This window comes from Opisthocomus hoazin, chromosome Z (assembly GCF_030867145.1).
Source record: "Opisthocomus hoazin isolate bOpiHoa1 chromosome Z, bOpiHoa1.hap1, whole genome shotgun sequence".
Lineage (NCBI taxonomy): Eukaryota > Metazoa > Chordata > Aves > Opisthocomiformes > Opisthocomidae > Opisthocomus > Opisthocomus hoazin.
The window spans coordinates 80,586,559-80,610,200 of record NC_134454.1 but is presented as its reverse complement, the minus strand read 5'-3'; the positions used below and the strand labels follow the sequence as shown (position 1 = coordinate 80,610,200).

Here is a 23,642-nt window from a genome sequence, read left to right as displayed (position 1 = left end):
TTCCCTCCGAGTGTGACGGAGCCCTGGCACAGGCTGCCCAGGGAGGCTGTGGAATCTCCTTCTCTGGAGATATTCAAGACCCGCCTGGACAAGGTCCTGTGCAGCCTGCTGTGGGTGACCCTGCTTTGGCAGGAGGGTTGGACTAGATGACCCACAGAGGTCCCTTCCAACCCTGAACATCCTGTGATTCTGTGGAAAAAAACAAACAGTTCACTATTTCCTCTGAATCAGTGATGTCACTGCAAAAGCTGGACTGTCACAGAGAGAAACCCAAGCCCACTTGCTCTCAAACTGCCCTGGATTTACTTGCAGTGGGATGAATGGCAAATAAAGGAAACTATTGGCCAGGCCAACACACTATACAAATACATTTTATTTAGAGATACCCATAGTAATATGCACAAATACTTCTTGTTCACCAATTTTCAGATCACACAACCTCAAGTAGTGGAAAAAACAAACTGCAGTTAATTACAATTACCTATATAACAAGGCAGTAGTAAAAGATCCTTTTGTCAGACTACAGCATGGTTAATGATACTCAGGTGAGAATGTACAGATCTAAGTATTTAAAAAGTGCATGGGTCAGTGCCACATACACTAACATGCTTTTTTAAAGGGCAACATCTTTCTGGCATGTGAACACAGTAACCCGGTTAATGCAAGATGGAAAATTAGGCTCTTAATTTAATCTGGAAATGTATCTATTAACAATTTTCCTCCAAACAGCAATTTAAGAGTTATTTGTGACTGATACATGGAAAACAATCTGTAAAAACCACTGTTACATTGTCCATGTAGTCAAGCAACACAGATGACCTAGAACAATCAGTTCCAGCCTATGCCTTTATAGCTCTACCACAGTCTTCTTCAGAAGAGTCCAGAGTACTTGACTGCATTTAGCAAGCTGGCAGAAGAGCTGTAACCTGAGATCCAAGCTCTCGCATCCACACCGAGTTCTTCCATATGAGAAAATTCAGTCCTCAGATTTCAAATACCCCATGTTCCACCTGCAAGCACATCAACCGGATCACATATTGCTGGGTTACTTCTAAATTCCCATCTAAATGGAGGGAAAGGTAGGAAGTGGTGCTGATCTGAGAGAGTAGCTGCACTGGTTTAAAGTTGTACTTAAAACACGTGGAACCTGGACTCTCATCTCCAGTGTCTCTCTCAAACCAAGGAAGTTCATCAGGTTCCACTGCTCAATGCAATCCCCGTTTTGCTTTTAACTAGGGATAGTGCTGTGTGGTGCTTGGAAAAGACCAGCAAGGACTGTTGTGTGCATGATTACACATAAAAGCAAGAAACACATTACATCAGTCTTCAGTTAAACTTCTTCCATTGCAAACAGAGAGAGACAGAGACTGACTTTTGCATTATAGTTGAGAGGCACATTTTGCATTGATGAATAGAAAACCTTAGTTTGCATTGCAACTTTCTGTGGATTTGAACACAGACAAACCTGTTAAAAGTAATTTTTAAAAAAGAAACCAAAAAATCTCAGTTACTGTTCTTTAAAATTCTTGAACTGCTCCCCCACCTATTCTACCCAGAGATACCTTTTCACTTGTGTGTATGCTGCTGCTTTCCCTCCCTAAAGCTTGTGTAAAACATCCTTGTTTCTGTGCACCTTGGAAGCAGACAAATAATTCTTATGCGTCACAGGGTAGGCCCCTGTACCACATTCAGGAGAGCTGAGTCAGTAGGATTTTGTACATATGCAGTGAACCCCAGAATAAACAAGAAAAATAAAAAGCCACTGAACTGAAGCAGGCGGTAGTACAAGAATCAGCTCCTTCAAAGAGCAGGGGTGAGTTTGGACCAAGGGGGATACCAGTCCAGGGAGACATCCAGGGCTGAGTCTAACAAACATGGAGACTTCGAGCAAGGCCCCGATTCAGCAAGCTACTGCCTGAGCCAGTAAATGGCAGCAGGGCTTAAAGAGGTGCCCCGGGGCTTTGCTGAACTGGTACCTGAACTAGTAAGCTGTGAGAGGACAGGGAACTTGCTCGAGTCCTGAGGGGCAGAGAGTGGCAAGATAGGAACAAGGCCAGGATAAGAGGCTGAGAATGGAGACACAGCATTTTGAACAAGAGTGATAGAGCCCGTTAGAAGTTACTTATCCAGGCCTTTCTGTAATAGTCCCACAGTCACACCTGCACTGTGAGAGAAGCCCAGCACAGCCAACGGAAGCTGTAAATCCCAGCTGGCCTGTTACACCCTGCACGTACAGCTTGTGCTGATTCAAGAACCAACCAGGCGGAGGGAGATGCAGACCAGGCCGTTTCACTCCATCACCCTGTCAGGAAGCACGTGGAGGTGGCTGATGGCAGGTGTAAAGCACACAAGTTGTAGTCGATCACAAAAAAAAGAGACAACTGCATTGCTAACCTTGAGTGATGACACGGAGAGTGACTGACCACTGAGGAAAGTGGATCTTCCCCACACCATCTTCACATCTCTTCTGAAGAGGGATGGCCAGCAGTTTCACAAGCTCTGAGGGCAACTGATCTGCAGTCGCATAAGCGTAAGGCATGATGGAGCAAACCCTCTAGACTTTTATTGCTAAAACACTCCATTACCAGGTCATCTCCGAGCACAGCCAGCCTTTGGCATTACTGCTGGCCAAAGCTCATTATAGTAACTTTTGCCTTTTGAGCATAGAGTTTAGCTCATAGCCTTACGACAGCACTTTTTTCATAATGCACCAAATATCCAAAAGATGAAAAAAATGTGTGGAGAAAGCCTTTAAATAGGATCAAGTCAGCAGAAAGTCAGTGATGCACCCTCCTGGTTTTGCCCTCAATTAAATCTTTAGTTATGACATTGAATAGCAGCCAAAGGTGCCAGTTCTCTGGTTGACTAAAGCCCCACTGATCAGTTTAACGAAAACACACTGGGTGCAGACGCAGGGCACCTCCACTTCCTCATCTGCTGTACGGATGTGAGAGAATTTCAGCTTCTTTAGACCACGCAGTGGAGTCCCCACTTCTGAGGCAGCCAGCCAGCCACGGAAGTTTACGGTATAAGCACAGAGAGATCTTTCTACAGTGGGCTACAGGTTTTCTTTTTATTATGACTCTGTATTTTTCAGACTAGGCAAGCAGCTTTCAACTGATTGTTAAAGGTGGACTAAGAAGAAATGGGAGAAAAGGAAGGTGCTAATGATTACAAAGCAAAGTTAAACCAATCTGTTCTACCCTGAAAAGTGACTGTGATAAAAACACGACCTTACTGAATTTCAAGAATCTCGGAAGTTAGCAAGAACTAAAAAGAGAAGTCCAGATTAAGTCTGCAGCAGGGTACAGAGAGTACAGATACACTTAGCACAGGAAATACACATACAGTAGAGCTCCTTGACCATGTATTAATGTCAATAAACTGATAACTAATCATGCTGATTCAAAAACAAGGGTAGCCTCATAGACCAACAGAACGCAGTGCTGTACTTCAGTTAATTACGGATATGCATTCCCACCGAAGGCCACAGCAAGTCAAGAAGTGTTCCCGTTTCCATGCTCTTACGATCAAATTAACCTTACAGCTGGGAAGGGACATCTTGTATCACTCACACCGTCCTCTGCTATCTGCATAAGAGACAGAAACTCAGCCCAAATTCCAGATGTCAGTTTCAGTTTAAGAACAAAAGATATCCCTTCCCAGAAAACACAGTCAAATGTGTAATGTCTTCATACTAGGGGGGAAGGAAGAGGAAAAAAAAAAAAAAAAAAAAAAAAAATCACTTTTCAGAGAGGAGAAACAATTTGCAAGGTAACTCGGAACATTGAGCCCCCGGTGCAGACAGGCTGGTTGCACATACTATCGGCAGTTTCACCACTGTTCCATTTGCAAGCTGCATCAATAATTTTGAACAGTTTTACCCTACAGTTAAAAAATGTGTACTGTAACATTTGAAGAGAGCCTGTTACTACTTCACTTGACAGCTTCTGTGATAGTTCAGGATCCAGTGCTGTTTCTGACACAGGTCATGACAGAAACAGCAAGCTGAGAGTGACTCTGTTAAATGTGTGGAATGGCAAGAGTTGTTAACGAACATCAGACCCTGGATTCAGAACTGAAGCCAGCAAGTATCAGCAAGTCCTGATTTTTTCCCCCCTCAAGGCTTTGAATCTTATTAAATATATCTGGAAAAAACCCACATTAAAACCAGTTCACTGTAGGACATCTTACCCTCAGGCAATAAGTTGTGATCCCCGCACATTTTAAAACACCTTGTGTAGTTTGTGCATCATATACAAGTACATCGTAGGCAATGGGGAAGATCCAGCATTTGTGTACAACATACAAGCAAGCACCGATAGATGTCACAGGTAAGACTGATCCCAAGACCAACCAGTGCATTGATTTGTGTCTACACCACATCCTAAGACAAATGGAACAAGTCACGAGTAACAGTACAAACCTGTTGCAACTTCAACATGTACATCTTAGAAAAAGACAATGCATGTACCCAGCCCTAAGACAGTGATGAGTTTGTGAGATAACTTTACAAAGATCAAGGTACCAGAAGAGCAAGGCACAATAACCTCTGGTTGGTCCGTTTCGGTATTATTTGGATGACACATAGTGATTTATATACCCTGAGACTGTGAGAGGCCTTGAAAAGGAAAGGAGACCAGGTGACTGAGCAAATAAAAAGTACAAGTTCAATGATATTTTAAGATTCAGCACCTGAATTTTCCCTTTTAATAAGGGAATCTAGAAAAGCAGTTCCTAAGAAAACAACATATTGACTCCTAGATTTTTGTTCTGAGGTCAAAGAATCAACATCTAGGACTACAGAGACATTGCACTATGCTGCAAGTATTTTTACACACTCTCAGGTTCAGTCCAATGACCAGAATTTGTATACAATCAACTGTTGTACTTGGTGGTTTTCTGGGTACAGAAACGGTCAGGCAACCCACATCTTCTCAACTCTGCCAACCGTGGCACCCTGATTTAGATCTGTGTGCAGTTTGTTAGACCATACCGGTCCCAGCAGGATACTAGGGGGAAAGGCTGTTAGAAAATGGCACTCAGTTTTTAGCTGGGAAGATTCCTTTCTGTCAAGCGCATTCTTTTATTTAGCCAATACCACATGGTTTTGATAAAGAAACCCAGCATGACAGGCAAAAAGATACTTCCTAATTTAAATCCTTGAAAATTAACATGAAGAGACAATAATTACAGGGCTATCTACTTGATCTCTCTGAAAATGTTTCTGGTTAAGCCCTTTCACAAGTATCCCCTGAGAAACGAGTAAGTATCCCCTCTGTTTTTAAATGCCTCGGGAGTCCTGAGAGCAATACCAAACACTGCTGGGCTTTCACCTTCTCTCCTGTGCCCCCTTGCCCACCCTCAGCACACACCAAAGTGCCCGCTTGCAGAGGCAACAGACAGAATACGCAGGAGATCCCTTCAGACACGATGTGGCTCTATTCTCCTTTCCACCCTCCCTTGTCTGCAACGTGGACAAATTCTTGGTATCCGTGCTTCAGAGACTTTCAGATAAGTTACTGAAGGCACTGCAAGACTCAGAAATGCATTTTAAGTCGAGGTCACACCATGGGCTCTGGCAGTGTGGTGGCCAGCAGTGCACAGAGGGATTTTCACCTGCCTTGAAGCTAGAGAGCGTGTGCCTGGCTAGCACAGGAGTCCAGGGGTCATCACGGCTGGCCAGGGCATCAGCTCCGCCTGCATCCCACAGCTCTGCAACAGGCTTCCTAAGAATGAGCTGTACCTAAGAATGATCTGTTCAGTAATTTAGTCATGGCAGCAATTGCAACAGAAGCTAATTAAGAACCTCTCAGACACTTGGAAAAGTGGGTTTATGGAAAATAAGGCTATCAGACCACCACAAACAGCTCTCAGAGCTCCCACCTGGCTGCTGAAAGATGCTGCTGCTTTGCAGAGATGCAGCAACCAACAGCCCATCTGTTCTTGGTTTCTTGCAAACAAATAAAACAGGTGAACTGCACGAAGGGTCTAGGCAAGCCTGCTTTATTTCACATCTGCACCATGTGAGGGACACTAGGTCACAAGGTCGGTAAGTGCCTCTCAGCTGACCGGCAGAAATTAAGACACCAAACCACCACGCCACATAGCTGGATCATAACTTTAATTTGTCAATTCTGCAGCTGCACACTATATACAAAGCAAGTGCTTAGGTGAAGGAAAAGGATGAAATTCTGAGAAGAGTAACAGATACATAAGTATCTTAATCCTTAAGATATGAAAAGCTGCCAAAAACTTGAAATGGAGGCAGCAAATATATCCCCATAATGAAGTTCAGGAGTCCCCTTCATTAAGAGAGTCACAAGATTCACTCCCAACATGAATGCAACCTTTGTGGACAGACTAAGTCCAGTAAGATCACAGGGCACTCTTGCAATGAATCTTAAATATGGATCTGTGTGGAAAATGAACAACAGCAACTAGGAACAAACACCTACTAACTATTCTTTGGTACTTTACTCACCTTGGACTAACACCAGCAGCACTGATGAGGGAACCAAACAAATGGACTCACTTCTTCACTGCAATCCCAGAAAGCACCCGAGGAGAGCACTAGCAATTCTCCCTGACTGACCTACCTGTACCAGGGAGAAAGCTAGAGGAATTACTAGGAATTGCATGTTTGGTGAAGAGGGTGAGCACCACCCTCATTGCTATGTGCAAGCCAACACTGCAAAGTAGCTTCTGCTTCCTCGGGTATGTCCACCACAAAACACACAATTGTTACCGAGGGGTTGCTACCCAGTACTTACAAGCTGGGTACTACCAAACCCATAATTAAGTCACTAGTTTGATTACCTGTGATTATGAATACTGAAAATGTAGTACCTAAAGATCCCCAAATTAACATGGTAGTCTACTGAAAAGAGCTGAGCGGTAAAATTAACTGCTTCCTACACTCACCAGCAGCACAAAAGTTCTCACGTGACTGAAAAGTCAATAGCAGGAAGAAAAGTCTGAAGGTCTGTTACGATAAAGTTTTTCAAGCGCCTAATGTAAGACAAACCAGACTCCGTTCCCTCCCAGGAACGGACCACTACTGTGTAATCCCACCAGTCAAACACGTACAAAGGCAATTGCCCAGTTCTGCAATGTGAGACAGCCTCAAAGGTCTACCCAGTTTAAAATGAAGCAAATTGAAGGTCTCAGGCATGGCTTGACAAAATGCCAGCAAGCTCATTTCTGCTTGACAGAGTTCACCTCTGCAAGTACGATATTGCTACAGTAAAGACTGGGATGATTTGGGGTGGAGGAGGCAATCCCAAGCCGGCCATTCAGGAGGGCAGGAAAGAGCAAGGGAGGGAAATCATTAAGAAACATCAGAAAAGGTAAGATGGCATGAAAATGTGCATGCCACTGGTTCTCGGCAGAGCACAGTGAGCTGTTCAAGAAGCTACAGTGAAGCGCACCAGACTGAACCCCATCCATTGCAGAGGTGTATCTGCTGTTTGAACAACGGGGTGCACCCAGCTCACCTCCACACAGAGCCCAGAGATTCCCTGCTGTACAGCCACTCCTGCAGTTTGACAGGAATCCCCTGCATCTCTCACCATCATCCTGGATTTCAATTCTGATGTCTAACCCAACAGGGCAACAAGATAAAATCAAGTAAGAAAACCTGGCTTTTCCTCCTTTTTGTCTGATCACTTATCTTTGGACTGCTGGCAGATCATCACCTTTCTTTGCCTCAATTTCTAACACTGACTGGACCAAAAGTGACATACGACCAACTGCAAAATACTCTGTAACTTAACATCTGTATCACTACAAGCATTTAAAACCACTGACACAGGCTAGAAATTAAGTTCTCTGGAAGAACTTGGTTGTGTGCTTGCAGCACTATCTAGTTCATTTTCATTCTTGGGGCGGGATTTTCATACAGCAATAGGGATGGCTCCCTCCCCATGGGAAGCTGTCTTTGAAGAAAGCACCCTGAAAGCAGAGTACACAGAAGCATGTGAAACTTGAGGAATTTTACATCACTGTCCAGATTCTGTAAGAATTGTCCAAAGCTTCCCACGCAGAAAAGAAGTGAGGGAAAGGGCATTCACACTACCAGCCTTTAGGACCACACACTGAGGCACTCGTCTCCACTCTCCATGAGAGCCAGCAGAGAGGGACACTTCCCAGGGGTGCCTCTTCTGTAACCTAGAGGCTCTGCTGACTCTACAGCCTCTGTGTTTGGAGGCTGAAGCTCAGTCCATGCAAACAACCTTCTGCCCCCTCACCCAGACCTGGAATATGCTTCAATTATGAGATCAACATCAGGGCTAGGATTTCCACACCAGGAGTTACCCTTTGGCACTGGTGACACCAAGTGCCTAACTAGTAACTGTTGTTTCAGCAGAACTGGAGTACAGTCAAGTAGACTCAAGTGTCTAGCTTCTTTAAAAAAAAGCCAACACCTCAAACCAATCCCAAATAAAAAAAACTAAGCAAACATGTTCCCTGTGACAGAGTGATCTTACACGGTAGCTGGAGGAGTAATCCTAGAAATACAGGTCGTGCCATACTTCACCAAGATTTCTTTATCCCTGTATACCTCCATTATTTAAAACTCCTAAAATAACCAAAGCAGTATGTTGTCATCACAGAACAACACAGGCACCATTAAAACATCTTTAAAAAACAATGAGCAACTCTAAATAAAACTTGAGAGCTCCTTCGCTACCCCACGGTATGTAACTTGCCCCTTTTCAGAGAAAAGCCTAAATAGCCACACACGCAGCGCTGTAAACTGATTCAGTTTAAGCAGCCAACCCATGAGGGAAGTAGAATTACAAAATGCCAGAAGATCTGTTTGCGCAGCACCCGTGTCAGCACTCGGTGTGAGTAAATTATAGTTCTGAGGCAGGTGCACATCTGGGAGAGCTCTTCTCTTGTCAAGATTTCCACCCACATGGGAAGGAACTGCATTCCTTGCACAACTTCCATCCAAGTCTCCACTACCAACTGGAAATTAAGCCTGAGGCTCACTGCTTGGCGTTATTGATGAAGATACTGAGTAGAAAGATGAGAGGGACCGCAAGGACACAGGCAGACTAGCTTTAGGCAGTCTGTCAGGAACTGTGTAAGGGACCAGAGCTGCTCTGCAATGGCGGCTGTGATCTCCAGCAGAGACAGAACAGAGCATGTCCCAGCCTTGTCTTTCTTCTCAGCTTCACCCAACTGCCTGTCTGGCAGCAAAGCAGTGAGGTACAGGCACGCTCTGCACCACCGGTGACAGGGGCAGGGGAAAGGCTTCCATCCCAGCAGAGGACAGAGGCGTCAGTAAGAAGCTGAGAGTTTGGTGCCTGCCAAAAGGCTAGGAGGAGCACCCCGGAGTCCTGCATTTTAGCTGTGTATTAGGTAAGACCATCACCCTGGAATGCACGCGCTCCATGGCTGGGCCTGGAGGGCACTGGACCTATTTTCCCCAGCAAGTCCCACATGGACTTTGACGAGTCTGAATGCAGAAGGCAGCAGGAGATTTGGGGAAGGACTGAGCCTCTCCTATAGCAAGCAGGATGACAGCAGACGCTAGTGCAATGTGAGCTAACAGCAAGCTACTTTGCTACGTGCAAAGATTTGAGCTTGCATTATTTAAGTCTGAGATGCATTCTTTAGCCTTGGAGATAAAAACACAATTTATTCCATTGGCTTATTACAGAAGATGGTCCACCAGAACAGCTAAAATGAGAAAAGTTTCCACAACCTGGTTCAAAAAGGGTCCTGGATTTTAGGCAGTTTGTGCAGAACCCATGAGCTACTGCAGCAGCATACTCAGGAACCTTGGCTCATCTGGAAAATCTAGTTTATGTTGAATGACAACGACACTCATGTCCATAGCCCCCTTTCAGCACCTCTGCAGACCCTCAATGCTGGGTCACCCTGCAACAGCCATGCTGCAGAACAGCCTACACAAACTCCAGCTGGGCAAGCTGATATCTGGGACAGGCAGAGAAGAAAGAGAAGATTAATTTTTGCTCCTGGCACTGCTGAAAACTACAATTCAAATACAAATGAACTTTTGAGAACTCCTGCACTTCTGCAGTTTGGGCTCTGATGGGCAATACCCCTGGGGAATCCGTCCCTGGGCTTCATTGAGTACAGCTTAAAATTACTGTATTTCTCTACGTATAAACAGTGTCATTACACTTGCACTTTTAAAAAATAAGATCAACCCAGGCCAGGGCCAGGCTCTGCAGATAAAGTAGTAGCTTATCTCTTATAAATATTCTTAATATTTTTTTAATTACAAGTAGTCCTCACTCCAGGTAATGTAACTGACACAAAGTACCTGCACACACGCAGCCCCTAGACTTTCACAGAAAGCCCAGGAGCAACCACTCTATAAGAAAGGAATCCTACCTCACAGCAAGTAGAGGAGGGGGCACATGGCCAAGATAGCCTCAATGTGGGGGAAGAGTCATTTGGAGTAAGTACAATAAAAAGAGATTTCAAAACCCCTTCATATAAAGGATCAAGGAGGTTAAAGCAAAATACTGGTTCAAAAAGATGTACAAAACTGTTGGAGACCAACAGAAAACTCTGCCAAAAAATAACAAGCATTTAAATCAGAAATCAATGGCATCACAGAATTTTGTTGTTAAAAAAAGGAAAAGAAAAGTGGAAATCTGTGTAAAGATCAGCATTTATAAAGAGTTATCATTAGCTCCAGAGACCAGCGTAATTCCCATGAAGTCCTGATGGAAGTGGGCCTCCTGCCACAAAGAGTTTCGTTCCAGACGAGTCATAGCAGTGGGTGTAAACAGCATTTGGGAAGAAATTTATGTCAGAAAAATAATTCCTCCAGGTTTCGTCATGATTCTGTTAAAGGAAAGGTTAGATTGTTATTGTTGCCAAACAAACCCAAAACCTTGTTGCACAAAAGTGGAAGGTAGCTTCCAGAGCCTAAAAGGGGATCTTTTCTGTTGATACTCCCTGAAGCTTCAGAGAGATCAACTTGAAGATACCAGAGTCGTCCTGAAGCTTCTTCAGAGGACATCTGGGTCTCCTACAGCCTCAAGCTACTCACCAGCCAGCCTTTCCCAGTAGTCAACTTCAAAATTTCACTTCCTCCTAATTTCTGCTTCTGTCCGTAGCAGGCACGTGGGGGCTTTTCATCCAGAAACCTCTGGGCTCTGATATCATAAAACAATAAGGAACCTTGCCCTGTTCCCACTGTGATGATGTGCTCGTAGAAGCTCACCGATCGAATACCTGTCAAACAGAGAAGGGGCATACAATGCAGTAAGGAAGATGGATGCTTTGGCTCTGCAGTGCTGCTGCTTGATGGCTAATATTTTCTTTCAGAGGAACCACCTCTAGCAGTATTCTCCACAACACAAATTTCCCCACTGCTATGGAGCTGTGCAGATAAATGCCATTGACGCTGTTGAAACAGCAGCTTCAATTACATGTACTACTTCCCTTCTCCTCTGAGGCCACCAGCTACACTGACAGTGCAAGTAAGAAGAGTCATCCTCAGCAGGCCCAGCTCCGCCAGATAAGCAAAGATCATAAGCTATTTAGGATCAAGAGCAGCTTTTTTCTGTCTACCACGAGCCTCCACATGAACACACTGTGAGTGCACAGCAGCAGACAGAGGAAAGAACACGACATTGGTTTCCTCCATGAGCTCACACCCTATCTAGGTACCTGCCAAGCTGTGATAAGTGACCACGTGAGAAAAATTAGTTCCAGCTGCCACCAAGTGCATTTTGCTGATCAACAGGCTAGCTGTAAGCAACTATAACCATAATAATCACTAGTCACTTTGCTGCTGAGCACGCCCGCTCTTTGTAGCTGGCACTTTTAGCACTCCACCCAGGAATGAAAACAGACTAGGAATGCTACCACCTAAGCAACACCATGTCACGCCAGCACATGGGAAGCTGCAGCAAGTTTCCAGTCCAAACAAGACATTCTAGCAAAATTCAGTTATGCCATTAGATTGAGTAAAAGGAGTACATTTTGTTTTCATAAAATTGAAATCTGAAGCCTCAGCTAAACAAGGATCCCTTGGAAACAGTCTTGGGGAGATTCTGTATGTAGGAATGTGCAAAATGCCCTGTCATCTCGTCTCTATTTACTGTGCATAAGGTTTGTTCTGTGTAAACACTCTATCCCAAAACAACTCTTCTACACAAATTAAACCCCAGCACACCCATGCTTTTTCTTCCTGCATAACATGACGCCAGGTTATAAACTCTAGGGCTTTTTCAGCCCTCTTGAAAGTACCACTGAATTACAGCCCAAACGCGCATTCCAACAGGAGGGGAAAAGCAGCGAGTTATGCCAGCTACATCCACGTGCCGACTGCTGTCACCATACCAAGTGCAACTGAACGTCACACAGCTTGGGACACATTGGAATACACCCCGCAGGACACGTGGCAGCGGACATCCGAGAGATGTGAGTGCAGCCAGGGAGTTTCCCCTTCCCTTCTGTACAGAGTCCAAACTAGAAACACATCCTCATCCTTCCGCCTCCACAGCCTGATGTCACATCCACAGCCACCAGCCTCTGTGACACACACTTGGAACAGGCAAGGCCACACTGTCATGCTCCAGATTCGAGGTGAAGCCTTGGCTGCAGGCCTAGCAGGTGAGAAACCAGCGTGCAAGTCTCACACCTGCTGAATCAGATTTACTAGATTCATATAAGAATCTGCACTCTAAGTTCGAGAAGTACAAATGCATCTGAGCAAGCTGGAGACACCTCGTCCCCACCACTACAATGCCCTGGCTCTGGCAAATATAGGCAGAAAGCTTTAAGCCCTCTGCAACTGGCAAGAGCAGTCACTTGGAAGAGAGAAGAAAGGCACAAGAGGGGACCTCCTCTTTTTTATCCAAAAGTGCTCCTGACAAGCAACCCAGCAGAACACTTAATAGAAACAGGTGATGGAGTATGAAAACAGATGGCATATACTTCTCAGTGCAATTTATTAATAAAAAGCTATAAAATGCAGAATGACTGTGGATCTTTCTCTGAAGAAAGGATTCCTTCTCTCAGCTGAAGGAATCTGTGATGTACCCACTACGAAGAGGATGTTTAGAACAGGCTTTCAAGAACAGCACTTCAAATTGGCTCCTCAGGGGCTGAAGTACCTCAGATTAATCATTCCCATCAAACTAAAAGCACAGTCTGTGCCTAGAACTGATCACAGTGAGCTCTCCTACATGACGTGGACTATTTGGGTCAAATTGAGTCTTACTCCCAAGAGGCAGGGAGGCTATACATATCCCAGAAGGACATGAAGACGCAGCAGCACGCCCTACACAAGGAGCAGACGCAGCCTGTGCTGCGCAAGCTCTGTCCACTACATTTATATCCAGAAGGCCGCAATGTCAAGTCAAGGGCACACAACAGAGCACTGCATGCCAGCCAAGCAGAAAGCAGTTGCTCGCGCAGATCAAGAACTAGAGCCCAGGGCCTGCACATCCCTGTACAGCTGCTAAGAAAAGCTTACAAGATGCACTAAAAAAGCATCAGCTACCTTCTCATGTAGAGCAGACAAGGTTACACTGGGTAAAAAACAGCCTCAGTTCCAGGCTTACTGAGTGACAACCTTTCTCTGACCTGGTTTTGTACACAACACTAGTGATATGAAGTTAATGCGGACTTACCACGTTTCGCAGCTGCACATGGAAGCTGAAACTACATTCAGGTAACTTAAACCTCAAGCACTTAAAACTCAACCCAGATTTTAGTCTGCAAATCAATAAAGAGCCAACTTTCTAGAGGTGCTGCACTGCTCCGAGTCCCAGGGAGATCAACAGAAAGTTGAAACACTCCGTGTCTTGGGAATGAGTATTACTTCACTGCCTCCACCACCAGGCCAAAAAAAGGAGATTTGTCTACTACGCAAAACAGAGATCAGCATTGAGCAAAGGCTTTCTCCAGACGTGAACTAGTGCCCCAGAGACACTACCTACACAAAGATCATTCCCTGGGCAGGGATGATCACATACTCAAGGCAGCCACCACTGGGCACCGCACTCCAGTGTCTTGGTATTTCTTCACATTGATACTGAAGGGTGACAGCGTGAGGACCTCCACCAAGCCTGCACTGACAGCGGGTCAGGACAAGGGCTGTTGCTGGTAAGACGTTCTGGTGACAAAATGAACTGGTGAAGCACCTTTTCACATATTATAGAAACTTCTCCCATATCTGAAAGAAGCAGACCCTGACATCTATCTAGACAGCACTGTCCAAACTCCAGTAACCACATAAATAAAACTCTCCTGATCACTGTCTGCATGTATGCTCTTTTGATAACTTGTCCAATGAAGAGATGGATGCCTACAGCCAAGCTAAACAAGGACTGTGATTTACTAGTCTGAAATCAATATGGTTTAAAATGGGCACCATAGCACAGTGCGCTCTCATGCTTGAAAATAAAGGGTATGGGAAGAAGCTTATGAGACCACGCACCCAGCAAACACTCATGCTTGGCCCTGGTGTAAGGTTCAATTTGACACACTGTGTCCACATCAGAAAACAGCACTCAAATCTGCTAACTTTTTTTTTTTTTTTTTTTTTTAAGAGTTAGCTTTTGTGTATTTAAAGCAAATACATACACATTGAAAATTAAGTCTCACTCCTGGCTTTAAAATTACAAAGCAAGTATCCACTTACGGCACAGATGCCCAATATGAGAGCGCAGAACAGACAACATGCTTTTTTTCTGTTCCCAGAGAGAAATGCAAGAACAGACAGTATTAACAGCTGTACGAAGACTGGATTTGCTTTGAGATTAAATAAAACAGAATAAGACACAGTAAAAAATAAGCAGAAAACCAATCACACTTTAAAAGTTCAATAATATTTGGAACGTGTACAATTTACTTGATCATAACAGCACTAATGTTGTCTGTCATTACATTTCAGAGTTTCTTTCAAGTTTTGTTTGTTGGTTGCTCAAGGAATACTGTCACAAAAGCAAAACCTACGTATACTATTAATGATTTAGTCTCACACAAAAAACCTTTCCTATTTATTAAAAGCTTATCTTACTGCAGTCTTAATAGCTACTTCTGCAAGGAAACCATTTGAAGCATCGTTTGACAAGTTTCTTACCACTGCCTCGTTCTTTGGAACAGACGGATTTAACATTGTGAGAAGGCTGCCTCGGATCCAGAAAGGAGACATGTGCCTGTGATCCCACTGCATACACTGACCACTCCTGACCATACGCCAAACACACGTTCTCCCTGCAGTATGGCAACTTTGTGGAAAGTAACTGGAAACAGAAGAAAGAAAGATCAACCCGTTATGAGAAAAGATGTTAACAGAACAATTCTGTAAGCTATGTTCAAGGAAGCTGCGGTGAAAAAAACCAAAACAGTTAAAAAAATTAAGTGCAACTTCCTTTATGAACACTGCTAATCAAATATCCATCATACTCTATGCAACTGTTCACCTCAGCTCACCCAGAACTGGCAGAAAGTTAAGAGCACTTCCAACCCTCCAAAATAACAGGAGTGAGGAGTTTCTCTCCTAAAGTTCTATTTTTTAGGACATTTCATTTTTCATAGAGTTTTTAAGTGCTTTACAAACACTGCTTCTCTTTCTCCAAGCATTTAAAGGAGATGAATAGTGAACAGCCTTAACTGCTAGGCAATTTTTGAAATTTAACACCAAAGAGAAAAGCACCTTTGATAGCGTGTGCTCTGCTTTCCAAAGATGAAAATATCCATCTAGGGACACAGCTCCCAGCTCCTACAAAAAAAAAAAAAAAAAAACAACAAAAAAACAAACCAAAAAACACTAAGAGAGTTAGTTTCTGCATTATAGATGTTCTTACAAACTCTCACACTCTATTAGGCAGGCTGCATACTCTGGATTGAACTCATCCATAATCCTGTGTGTGCTTATCAAGATAAAGTTTCATTTTATACTGATCTTGATAGAACACAATACAGCACAAAGGTGCCAGGTAGGATAAGAATTAATAAAATAGTAAATAACAAAAAATAACTTTCAAAAGTCTAGATCTTGTTAGACAATCAAATAATGAATCACTAGTCAGCACAAGCTAGAGTGGAGAATTCTCCTCAGCAGCTCTCACACCGATTCTGACCCTGAAGCAAACATTTCTTTCCGGGCACTGCTCTACTGAAAATGCTGTATGAAGTCTCAATGACTGATGAGCAATTAACAGCTACATCGAAAAACAAAGCCCACAGGAGCCCCGTACTTCTGAGAGCACACCCACCTTCACTTCAGGACCTTCTCTGAGGGCAGAAAGAAAAGCAGTGCAGGATGAACTGCTACTCCCACTTGCCCCAGTACAATTCACCTCTAGTAATAACAAGAGATCAGCATGGGGGAGGTTAACATTTACTGTTTGTCAAACGCCAACAAAATAACACCACAGCAAGCACTGGTGCCTGCCCTGTGTGTCAGTCACCTCACTTGCTGAGCAATCCAGTAACGATTCAGCCATCAAAACAAGAACTGCCTGAACATTAGCTAGTCTTCATGAAAGCGGAAGGAAAGCAGCATGAGCACTCGGGAGTGGGATTCAAGCTGCAAGCGATGCTTTGGTGCTTTATCTGCTTCTTGTAAACATCCCCTGACTCCCTCACCTTAGGGTGCCAATCTAAAATCAATCCCATGGGAAAACTGTTCCTTCTGAAAACATACGGTTTGTTTTTCCTACTGGACATCTCCATTCACTTGGAGAAGCACACATAGCAGATAAAGACAACCGTCTCATAGAAGGAAGCAAAAGGATCAGGGAAAAAAAAATGTGGTTGCTCTTCCGGCATTTTTGATTATTTTTTTCTTTTGCTAACAAATACGGACAGTTTTAGCACTTCTCAACTATCTTTTTTATCTTACTGACCTTATTCTTGTTGTTGAAAGCCAGTGCTCGGACTTTGCAGTTATCAGGATTGGTGTTTTCCTTGGGGATATCCTTCAGAGCCCTGTGTGTTATGTGGGCATAGACAGGAACTTGAGAGAGATTATGCCTGGCATCGCTTTTGGACAACACATCCTCTGTGACTTCCCAGAGACCCATTGAACCATCCCGGGAGCCTGAGCAAAGAGTCCATAAATAAACAGTCCATTTCACATATACAGAACTCCAGTTTTTAAAAAAGGAATAAGCAATAGGGTCTGAAAGAAAGGATACGAATAATTTGATCTAACTGAACACACTGCTGCTGCCTATATATTAATTATTATTAACAAAAACACGATTTTACTGAGCCGAAAAGTTCGTAATGTTTTGAGCTTATTGTCAGTTGGTTTGTCTGCATGGTTTCCAAGCAGATAGATCACCTCATCTGTTTTCAAACAGATTCGGATGCTTCAAAAAACACAATCCTGTACAACAATCACCATTAGAGATTCACATGTAGAATAGACTCCAGAGGTGACTGAATAGCCTGCGTGTTCAGCCTGGCCTACCAAGGCTGAGACTGTTACACCAATATAAAAACCTCCAAGAAAACCCAGTGGGTTTATGCCAATCTGGGTTCATTTGATTCTTGCCAGTATGCTTACAGATATATATGCATACATTTGTGAACTGAACAGAAACAACTATTTCAAATCACAATTTGTACCAATTTGTATACAATCTATTTTAAAAATTATTTTTCTTAAACTCATGCAACCTTTTGTTTAACGAATGCACCACAGGAACTGAGGCTGAACAAGCAAGAACTCATTTTATTTTTCTACTGAAATTGAGGCTACTAATCCAAAATATGAATCAACGAGTGTAACAAGACCGGATGAAGAAAGCTGAATGTCTTTAGGTCATAGATCAACACAGGCTTAATCCAAGGCCCTGTACCCATCCCTTCTGATGTTTAGGCAGCTTACTTCCATCTAAGTAGGGTCTGACGGATTTCGTATGTGCCTCAATTTCTTCCCTATGCAACGTGAAAAACACGTTCCTCCTTCTCTCACAGGGAATATGTAAGAAATATTTCATGTCTTGAAAATGACAGAAAAAAACAGGTATCTGTATCAGACTACTAAATTTATAGGCTTTAGTACATCACGGGGAATAAGCTGCGAAGACAGTTAAGCAAAACATCTCGTTGCAATACGAGTGGCCCTGCACAGTAGAGATCGCTTTGCCCCCTCACAGACAGATTCAGTCATTTGCCACTATCACCTACCACAGCCAAATACTTCCTAATGGCACTTGCATAGCAGCGGCCAGCACCTGACATCCTGCCACTCAATTTACATGCTGATGTTTTTTAATGGCACCTAATCTTGTTTGTTATGGAGGCTGAGTACTCGGCTGCTCTAAGCATGCTTTAGGTGGAAGCTGTCCCTTTTAATAGTCCTAGTGGGGAAAAAAGTAAATGTATGCTGTCCAACAGGTCAGCCCTGAAGCCAAGGCGATCATTTGTTACCTAGCCTCATGCCATCCTGGGAATTACTCACCTCGTCTGAAGCTTTTGCCATGGAAATCTTTTTGTCCAGCCAGAACAACTGACTGGACTCATGTGTTCTACCTTAGCCACGGCTGCTTACAGTCAAGAGTTTAATTTTATGCTTACGGGCTACTGAAACACACCACTGCAGGCTGTAGAAGCAGAGCCCTGCCTTGTTCTTGTTGAAGTTAACACAAGAGGAATAGTCAGGCCCCTGGTTCTCTTTGCACTCTCAACGGTTTTGGTGGCAGTGAGAAAACATACTGCCAGCTCTCTAGCTTCAGGCTGTGTGATCAGTGTTATCTGCCATGGGACCAAATAGCCTTTTTAATTCCCGTGGTATTTGACCTGCCCCAAGAAAGTCATTAAAAAATCCACAATTGGTTTCTTAATTCACATAAAGGAAATTGTTATATCCTCAGTGTCTGGAATTCAAGTATTTCTGCCCCACGCTTTCAGATCTACAGATGTCATTGAAATCTTTAAGATTAAAACCGTGTCAGAAGTTAGTTGTCTTTATTTTGTTCTGATTAAGATCATTAGTGAAGTTCTGAAGAGCTCAGTTTAGCAATTAGACTTGCTAATTGCTTTCAACAAGTTTTCCCTGATGCTACAGGTCTGTAGACTAGGACCTATATCCTGCTGTAGGCATCATACAGAGGACACAGCAGTCTTCTACTCACACCTGCACCATGAAGCACACAGAAAACACTGAGAGCAACACAGTTCAATCTCGCACGCTGTGCCTCTCTATTCCATCGGGTCCTTATCTTTCCCTCGGCTATCTGCAATCATCTATGCTGTTCTCTTCAAGCTTACCAGCTGACATTGGTTTTTAATGCAGATATTTGGGTTGGAGACTTGCAAGGATCAACTTCTATATTAAACTCAAAACTAAATTCCAGGATTAGCTTTTGTTTTTTGAAAAAAAAAAACCCCACCCAAATCTTACTAACTAGCAATTCACGTATTTGGTTTCCACATAAGGCTGTACAATTTTCTGTCATCTGCAGTTTGACACCTCTTTGTACAGAACAGTACACCCTGTCAGCACAGAAAGGTAGTAAACTACTAAATTAATGCAATAGCATATTAGTACTGCTCCTTTACCTTAGTAAAACTTTATGAAGTTACACTGACAATAAACCTTAGCTACTAAGAAGTCAGTAACTGACCTTTTCTATTACAGCCTTCTGTATTAACTGCCATAGCATATGTGCATATACAGATATATAGACACACATATACATACACACACTACTGTACTAACAGCTTGACAAAACAAACTGAGTTTTCACTAATTAGTCTTTCACAGGATTTCAGAAAATCAATATTGTTCTGCTGTATTCCAAAGTTATTAACTGATAACGAGCACCTCTCAAAATTATTGCTCTTGTGCGGAATCCTTCCCTGTAACTCCTTGTCTTTAGAGTTCCTCTCATGGCAACGCCTGCTGGAAAGGCAGTAATATTCCCTCTGACACTAGAAAAATCAAACCTAGACCAGGGCCCTACAGATAAAACAAAGTGAAGCACTGTACTAAGACCAAGAACAGCCAAGGTAGTTCCATGTGGTTTCAAATACCCTGATAAGGGTGCTTCCCTAAGACCTATCAAGTGCTGTACATCAGTGTAAATTTCTGGAGAGATCAAAAAGAGAGAGAGAGAAAAAACTGATTTTACCAGAAACAGCCATATTATCACTGATCCACGCAATTGAAAATATCCAGTCCTTATGTCCATCCTAAAAGAAAACAAGACAGATTATTCTGTGCCATTATACTCTAGAGTAGCCTCAAAGCAGACAAGTATTCTTCACTTTGATGAGGATTTCTTCACCCTGTCCTCAGAAGGGCAGACCTACCCTAAAAACATATGGATAAGATTCCAGTATCAAGCTGGAGCATATTAAGTGCCTAATAGAAATTTTAACTTTTTTTTCATTTTGAAGTGTATAATTAATAGAGAGCAATTAGGTGGTGGAAAAACAGGTCTCTGACCAAGGACAAATTGATCTCAGTTCTAAGGACTCAGTTTTTCCATTCTGAAAGCAGCATTCTTTACTTCTGTAAAATAGCTACATACTTGCACATCCTCAAATGCGCATCCCTATCATAAAAAGTAACCCAAATCTTCTGTTTACCATATATGACCTACAGACTAATTTTTCAAGACCATTACTTCAAGAGATTTTTCTTTAGCAGGTGAGAAACCTGTGGGGTAAAAAGAGACCGTAAGGTTCTAGTTCTGTTTGAAAAGCTGCAAAGTCACAGCAGCACACAAATGAAGAGCAAGTCATACAAATCTTCAGAGCTGAGCCTTTCTGCACCTGGTTATCTGCTACTGCAGAAACTCTGACCTGACCTCTGCTGTTGTAGTTAACGCCTATGTGAAGTCCTGAATAAAAAGCAGAAATGAGAGAAGTGCTTACAGGGCACCACTACACTCATTTTGGCCTTTTTTCTTTCTAAGACTGGCTATTTTCAAAAGGCCTCATGATGTTTCAGAAATACAGGCAGTACCAGAGTCTATCAAACTGCCATAAGCCACTGGGTTAGAACTAATCCTCAAAGCCAAGTTCTGCCTACGGAATAATAGATACATAAGCTGCACGAGAATGGGAAAATCTGAACAACTTCTACCATCTTTTCAATTTCTTAAAAGAGATTTTTCACTAAAACTAGTTTCAGAGGTCATCACCACAATTAGACTTTAACATTAAGAATTCTGTTACATTTTCAGTGCTTAAAAGTAATCTGAAGTGGACCTGAATGAGGGTAAGGAAGCAGAAATCTGCCTCAGAACCCTGAGAATCGTCTCACATGTTTGTGTACTCACTCATATTCAAGATACCTTGCCAAAAAGACAACTTAATTAGGAACATTTTCAAGCTTTCAGAAATTCATTCTCCACTACAAGTCTCCCAAATCTTAACTTTGCTCTGACCTTGGGCACTTCAAAGCAGCAATGCTTGTAAGTGACAGAATAAACCTTCCCCGAATACTCCCACTTACATCTCCCACACAGACAGGATCGAGTGTAGGCAGACGATAAACTGCAAGACTGTTGGGGTTGTCTCCACCTGTGGCCAGAAGTGTCCTGGAGGGGTTGAGCTCAATGGCATGAATACCACATCCCTGCTGGTTCACCATGCCGGGTTCACGATCTTTCAGAATAGGAATCTTGGTAATTTGACCAGTCTGGACATCTACTACAAATAACTGGGGGGAAAAAAACAGGAGATGTAAGTCATCATCAAGCACATAAGAAAAAAAAGATGGTTAAATGTCTTTATTTTGAGTTGGCATTCTTTTCAATTCTGAATCCACAGATGCTGCAAGTACAGCTGAAAAATGAATAAATCCTTTCTTAAAAGAAGTAAACTAACAATTACAGTGGGTTTTATTTCAATCATCCCATTTGGTTTTCACAGCAATAGAAGAGAGAGGAGAGAAGTTTGTCATGGCAGGTTTTCCGTTTAACAAAACCCTTGAATTTAAACTCTTTCCCTGTTCAACAGTGTAACAGAACAACGTTGCTCTCTAGTTTCCCTGTATGACAGTGAGAAAGAGACTCACCTCAAAACAGCCAGTAAGGCACAGGGGGCTTAGGACAAGTCTCCTGCCTCCCAGATAACACACTTACTGCTCTCTGGCAAACTGACACCGTAAATTTATAGAAGTGGTTTTTATTTTCTGGTGATACACAGAGAATAGTCACTAAATATAGTGCTGCCAGTGCAAGCATTTACAAAAGGTATCTAGCTACATATCTCATCCTGCAAAACGACCAGAAGTTGGAGCTCTATGTCAGTCCCCTTGGCAGAAAACTCCGTTATAAAGCCTTACAACTCTTCAAACAGGTATTCTTACACCCAGCGTTATGTCAGTTCAAACACATACAACTATACGGTTGCAATCTAAACCAGAACAAAGGCTTGCATTGCCTGGCAAAGTGCACTTTCATTTGGGAGGCTCTCGTGCTGGATCATTTCACAGTTGTTGTTCAGAGGGCAGCTGCGCCAACAGTCAAATAAGTGCAACTGAGGGGACAAAGCCCTGTGAGGGAACATAAGTGAGAAGCAAGGAAACCGAAGATCTGAAGTTGACTTGGCATTAATGAAAGTGATGCAGAATCACAGCCCAGGATTACGACTAAATTCCACTCCTGTCCTTTAAGTTTATTCCTTCTATAACCAAAGAACGTTGTCCTGAAGCCTCTGGAAGTGAACTGAAGATGGAGAAGACAACAACAAAAAAGAAAATGCAATGCATTTTAAAAAATACACACCTCAAGGAAATTGTTCTCAAATCCTTTGTCATACGTTTCTAGAAAGACAGAAATCTAGAGGTTCTCAGAGAGAAGCTATACACACAAGTTGCTTTCAGTGAACTCTCACCAACTGTAGATCTGTTCTTTAATAAGCATAAAAAAAACCCTAAGAAAATTTAGCAGTCTATCTATTATTCCCAATGTACTGAACTAGCTGGGTATTAATGTCAGATCAAACCCTGATAAAGTATGGTATGTTAAACTAATTCTACACAGAAAGCTGAAATCCATTCATCGTTATTTGTGTGTTGTGCCTAGAATTATGCATCACCTTCAACCTGCAGCTGGTCTTCCACTGCAGTCAGCAATCTTGCACAAACAGATGACTCTTCCTACAAGGACTGAATTTTTGTATTTAATTCTTAATTTTGCAGACAGGTGTGGGGTCAGGTATTGGCTGAAGTGCAGCTGAGTAGGAGCGAGGTACTTGACACTTCTCCTCAGCCTTACAATGCAGTTCACTGCCTGAGACAGCTGGTAAAAGCACGATGCACACAGCAGCCCCTCTGCCCTAACCACATCCCTGAAAATTAACACCTGCACTGTAGGATCAGGACTAGTAATTCCCTCTTGTCTCATCCTCCCTTGTCCTTCCCCTATGAGTGCATACTCTTTTCCTCCTCAGCATTTACTTCCAGCAGAAAGTCCCAATTCCCTCCTCACCTACTGAAAAAGCTACAAAATCAACAGTTAAATACCTAGATTAAGGCTTGCAAGTGTCATGTGCAGGTCCTAAAGCTGGCACCAGAAGTTCTAATTAGAAAAACACATCCACCCCTCAGGATGTCCACAGACTCAGGAAAATTATGCTTCATCTGCAAGAGATTCATACTTCGAAGAGCATCTCAACAGGTATGAGGACTGAAATTAAAAACCCTTCACATTCTCCAGTCTGACACC

At 43.0% G+C, this 23,642-nt stretch overlaps 1 protein-coding gene across 4 annotated transcripts in view; it reads right to left on the bottom strand.

Annotated features, from left to right (window-relative positions):
* Positions 1 to 361: 361 nt before the first annotated feature.
* DCAF12 (DDB1 and CUL4 associated factor 12) overlaps positions 362 to 23,642 on the bottom strand; it is a 32,039-nt gene continuing 8,758 nt past the window's right edge. Inside the window, exons 3-10 of one of the 4 annotated variants that reach the window (XM_075447093.1) lie at positions 21,425 to 21,631; positions 20,094 to 20,154; positions 16,857 to 17,050; positions 15,662 to 15,727; positions 15,086 to 15,248; positions 11,039 to 11,223; positions 10,686 to 10,830; positions 362 to 1,010 (exon numbers count right to left, since the gene is read on the bottom strand). In XM_075447093.1, coding sequence (XP_075303208.1) covers positions 991 to 1,010; positions 10,686 to 10,830; positions 11,039 to 11,223; positions 15,086 to 15,248; positions 15,662 to 15,727; positions 16,857 to 17,050; positions 20,094 to 20,154; positions 21,425 to 21,631 — 1,041 coding nt within the window. In that variant the 3' untranslated portion in view covers positions 362 to 990. Of the gene's footprint in view, positions 1,011 to 6,107; positions 10,831 to 11,038; positions 11,224 to 15,085; positions 15,249 to 15,661; positions 15,728 to 16,856; positions 17,051 to 20,093; positions 20,155 to 21,424; positions 21,632 to 23,642 lie in introns of those variants that run through there. The other 3 variants (XM_075447096.1, XM_075447095.1, XM_075447094.1) reach the window with 3 other exon arrangements.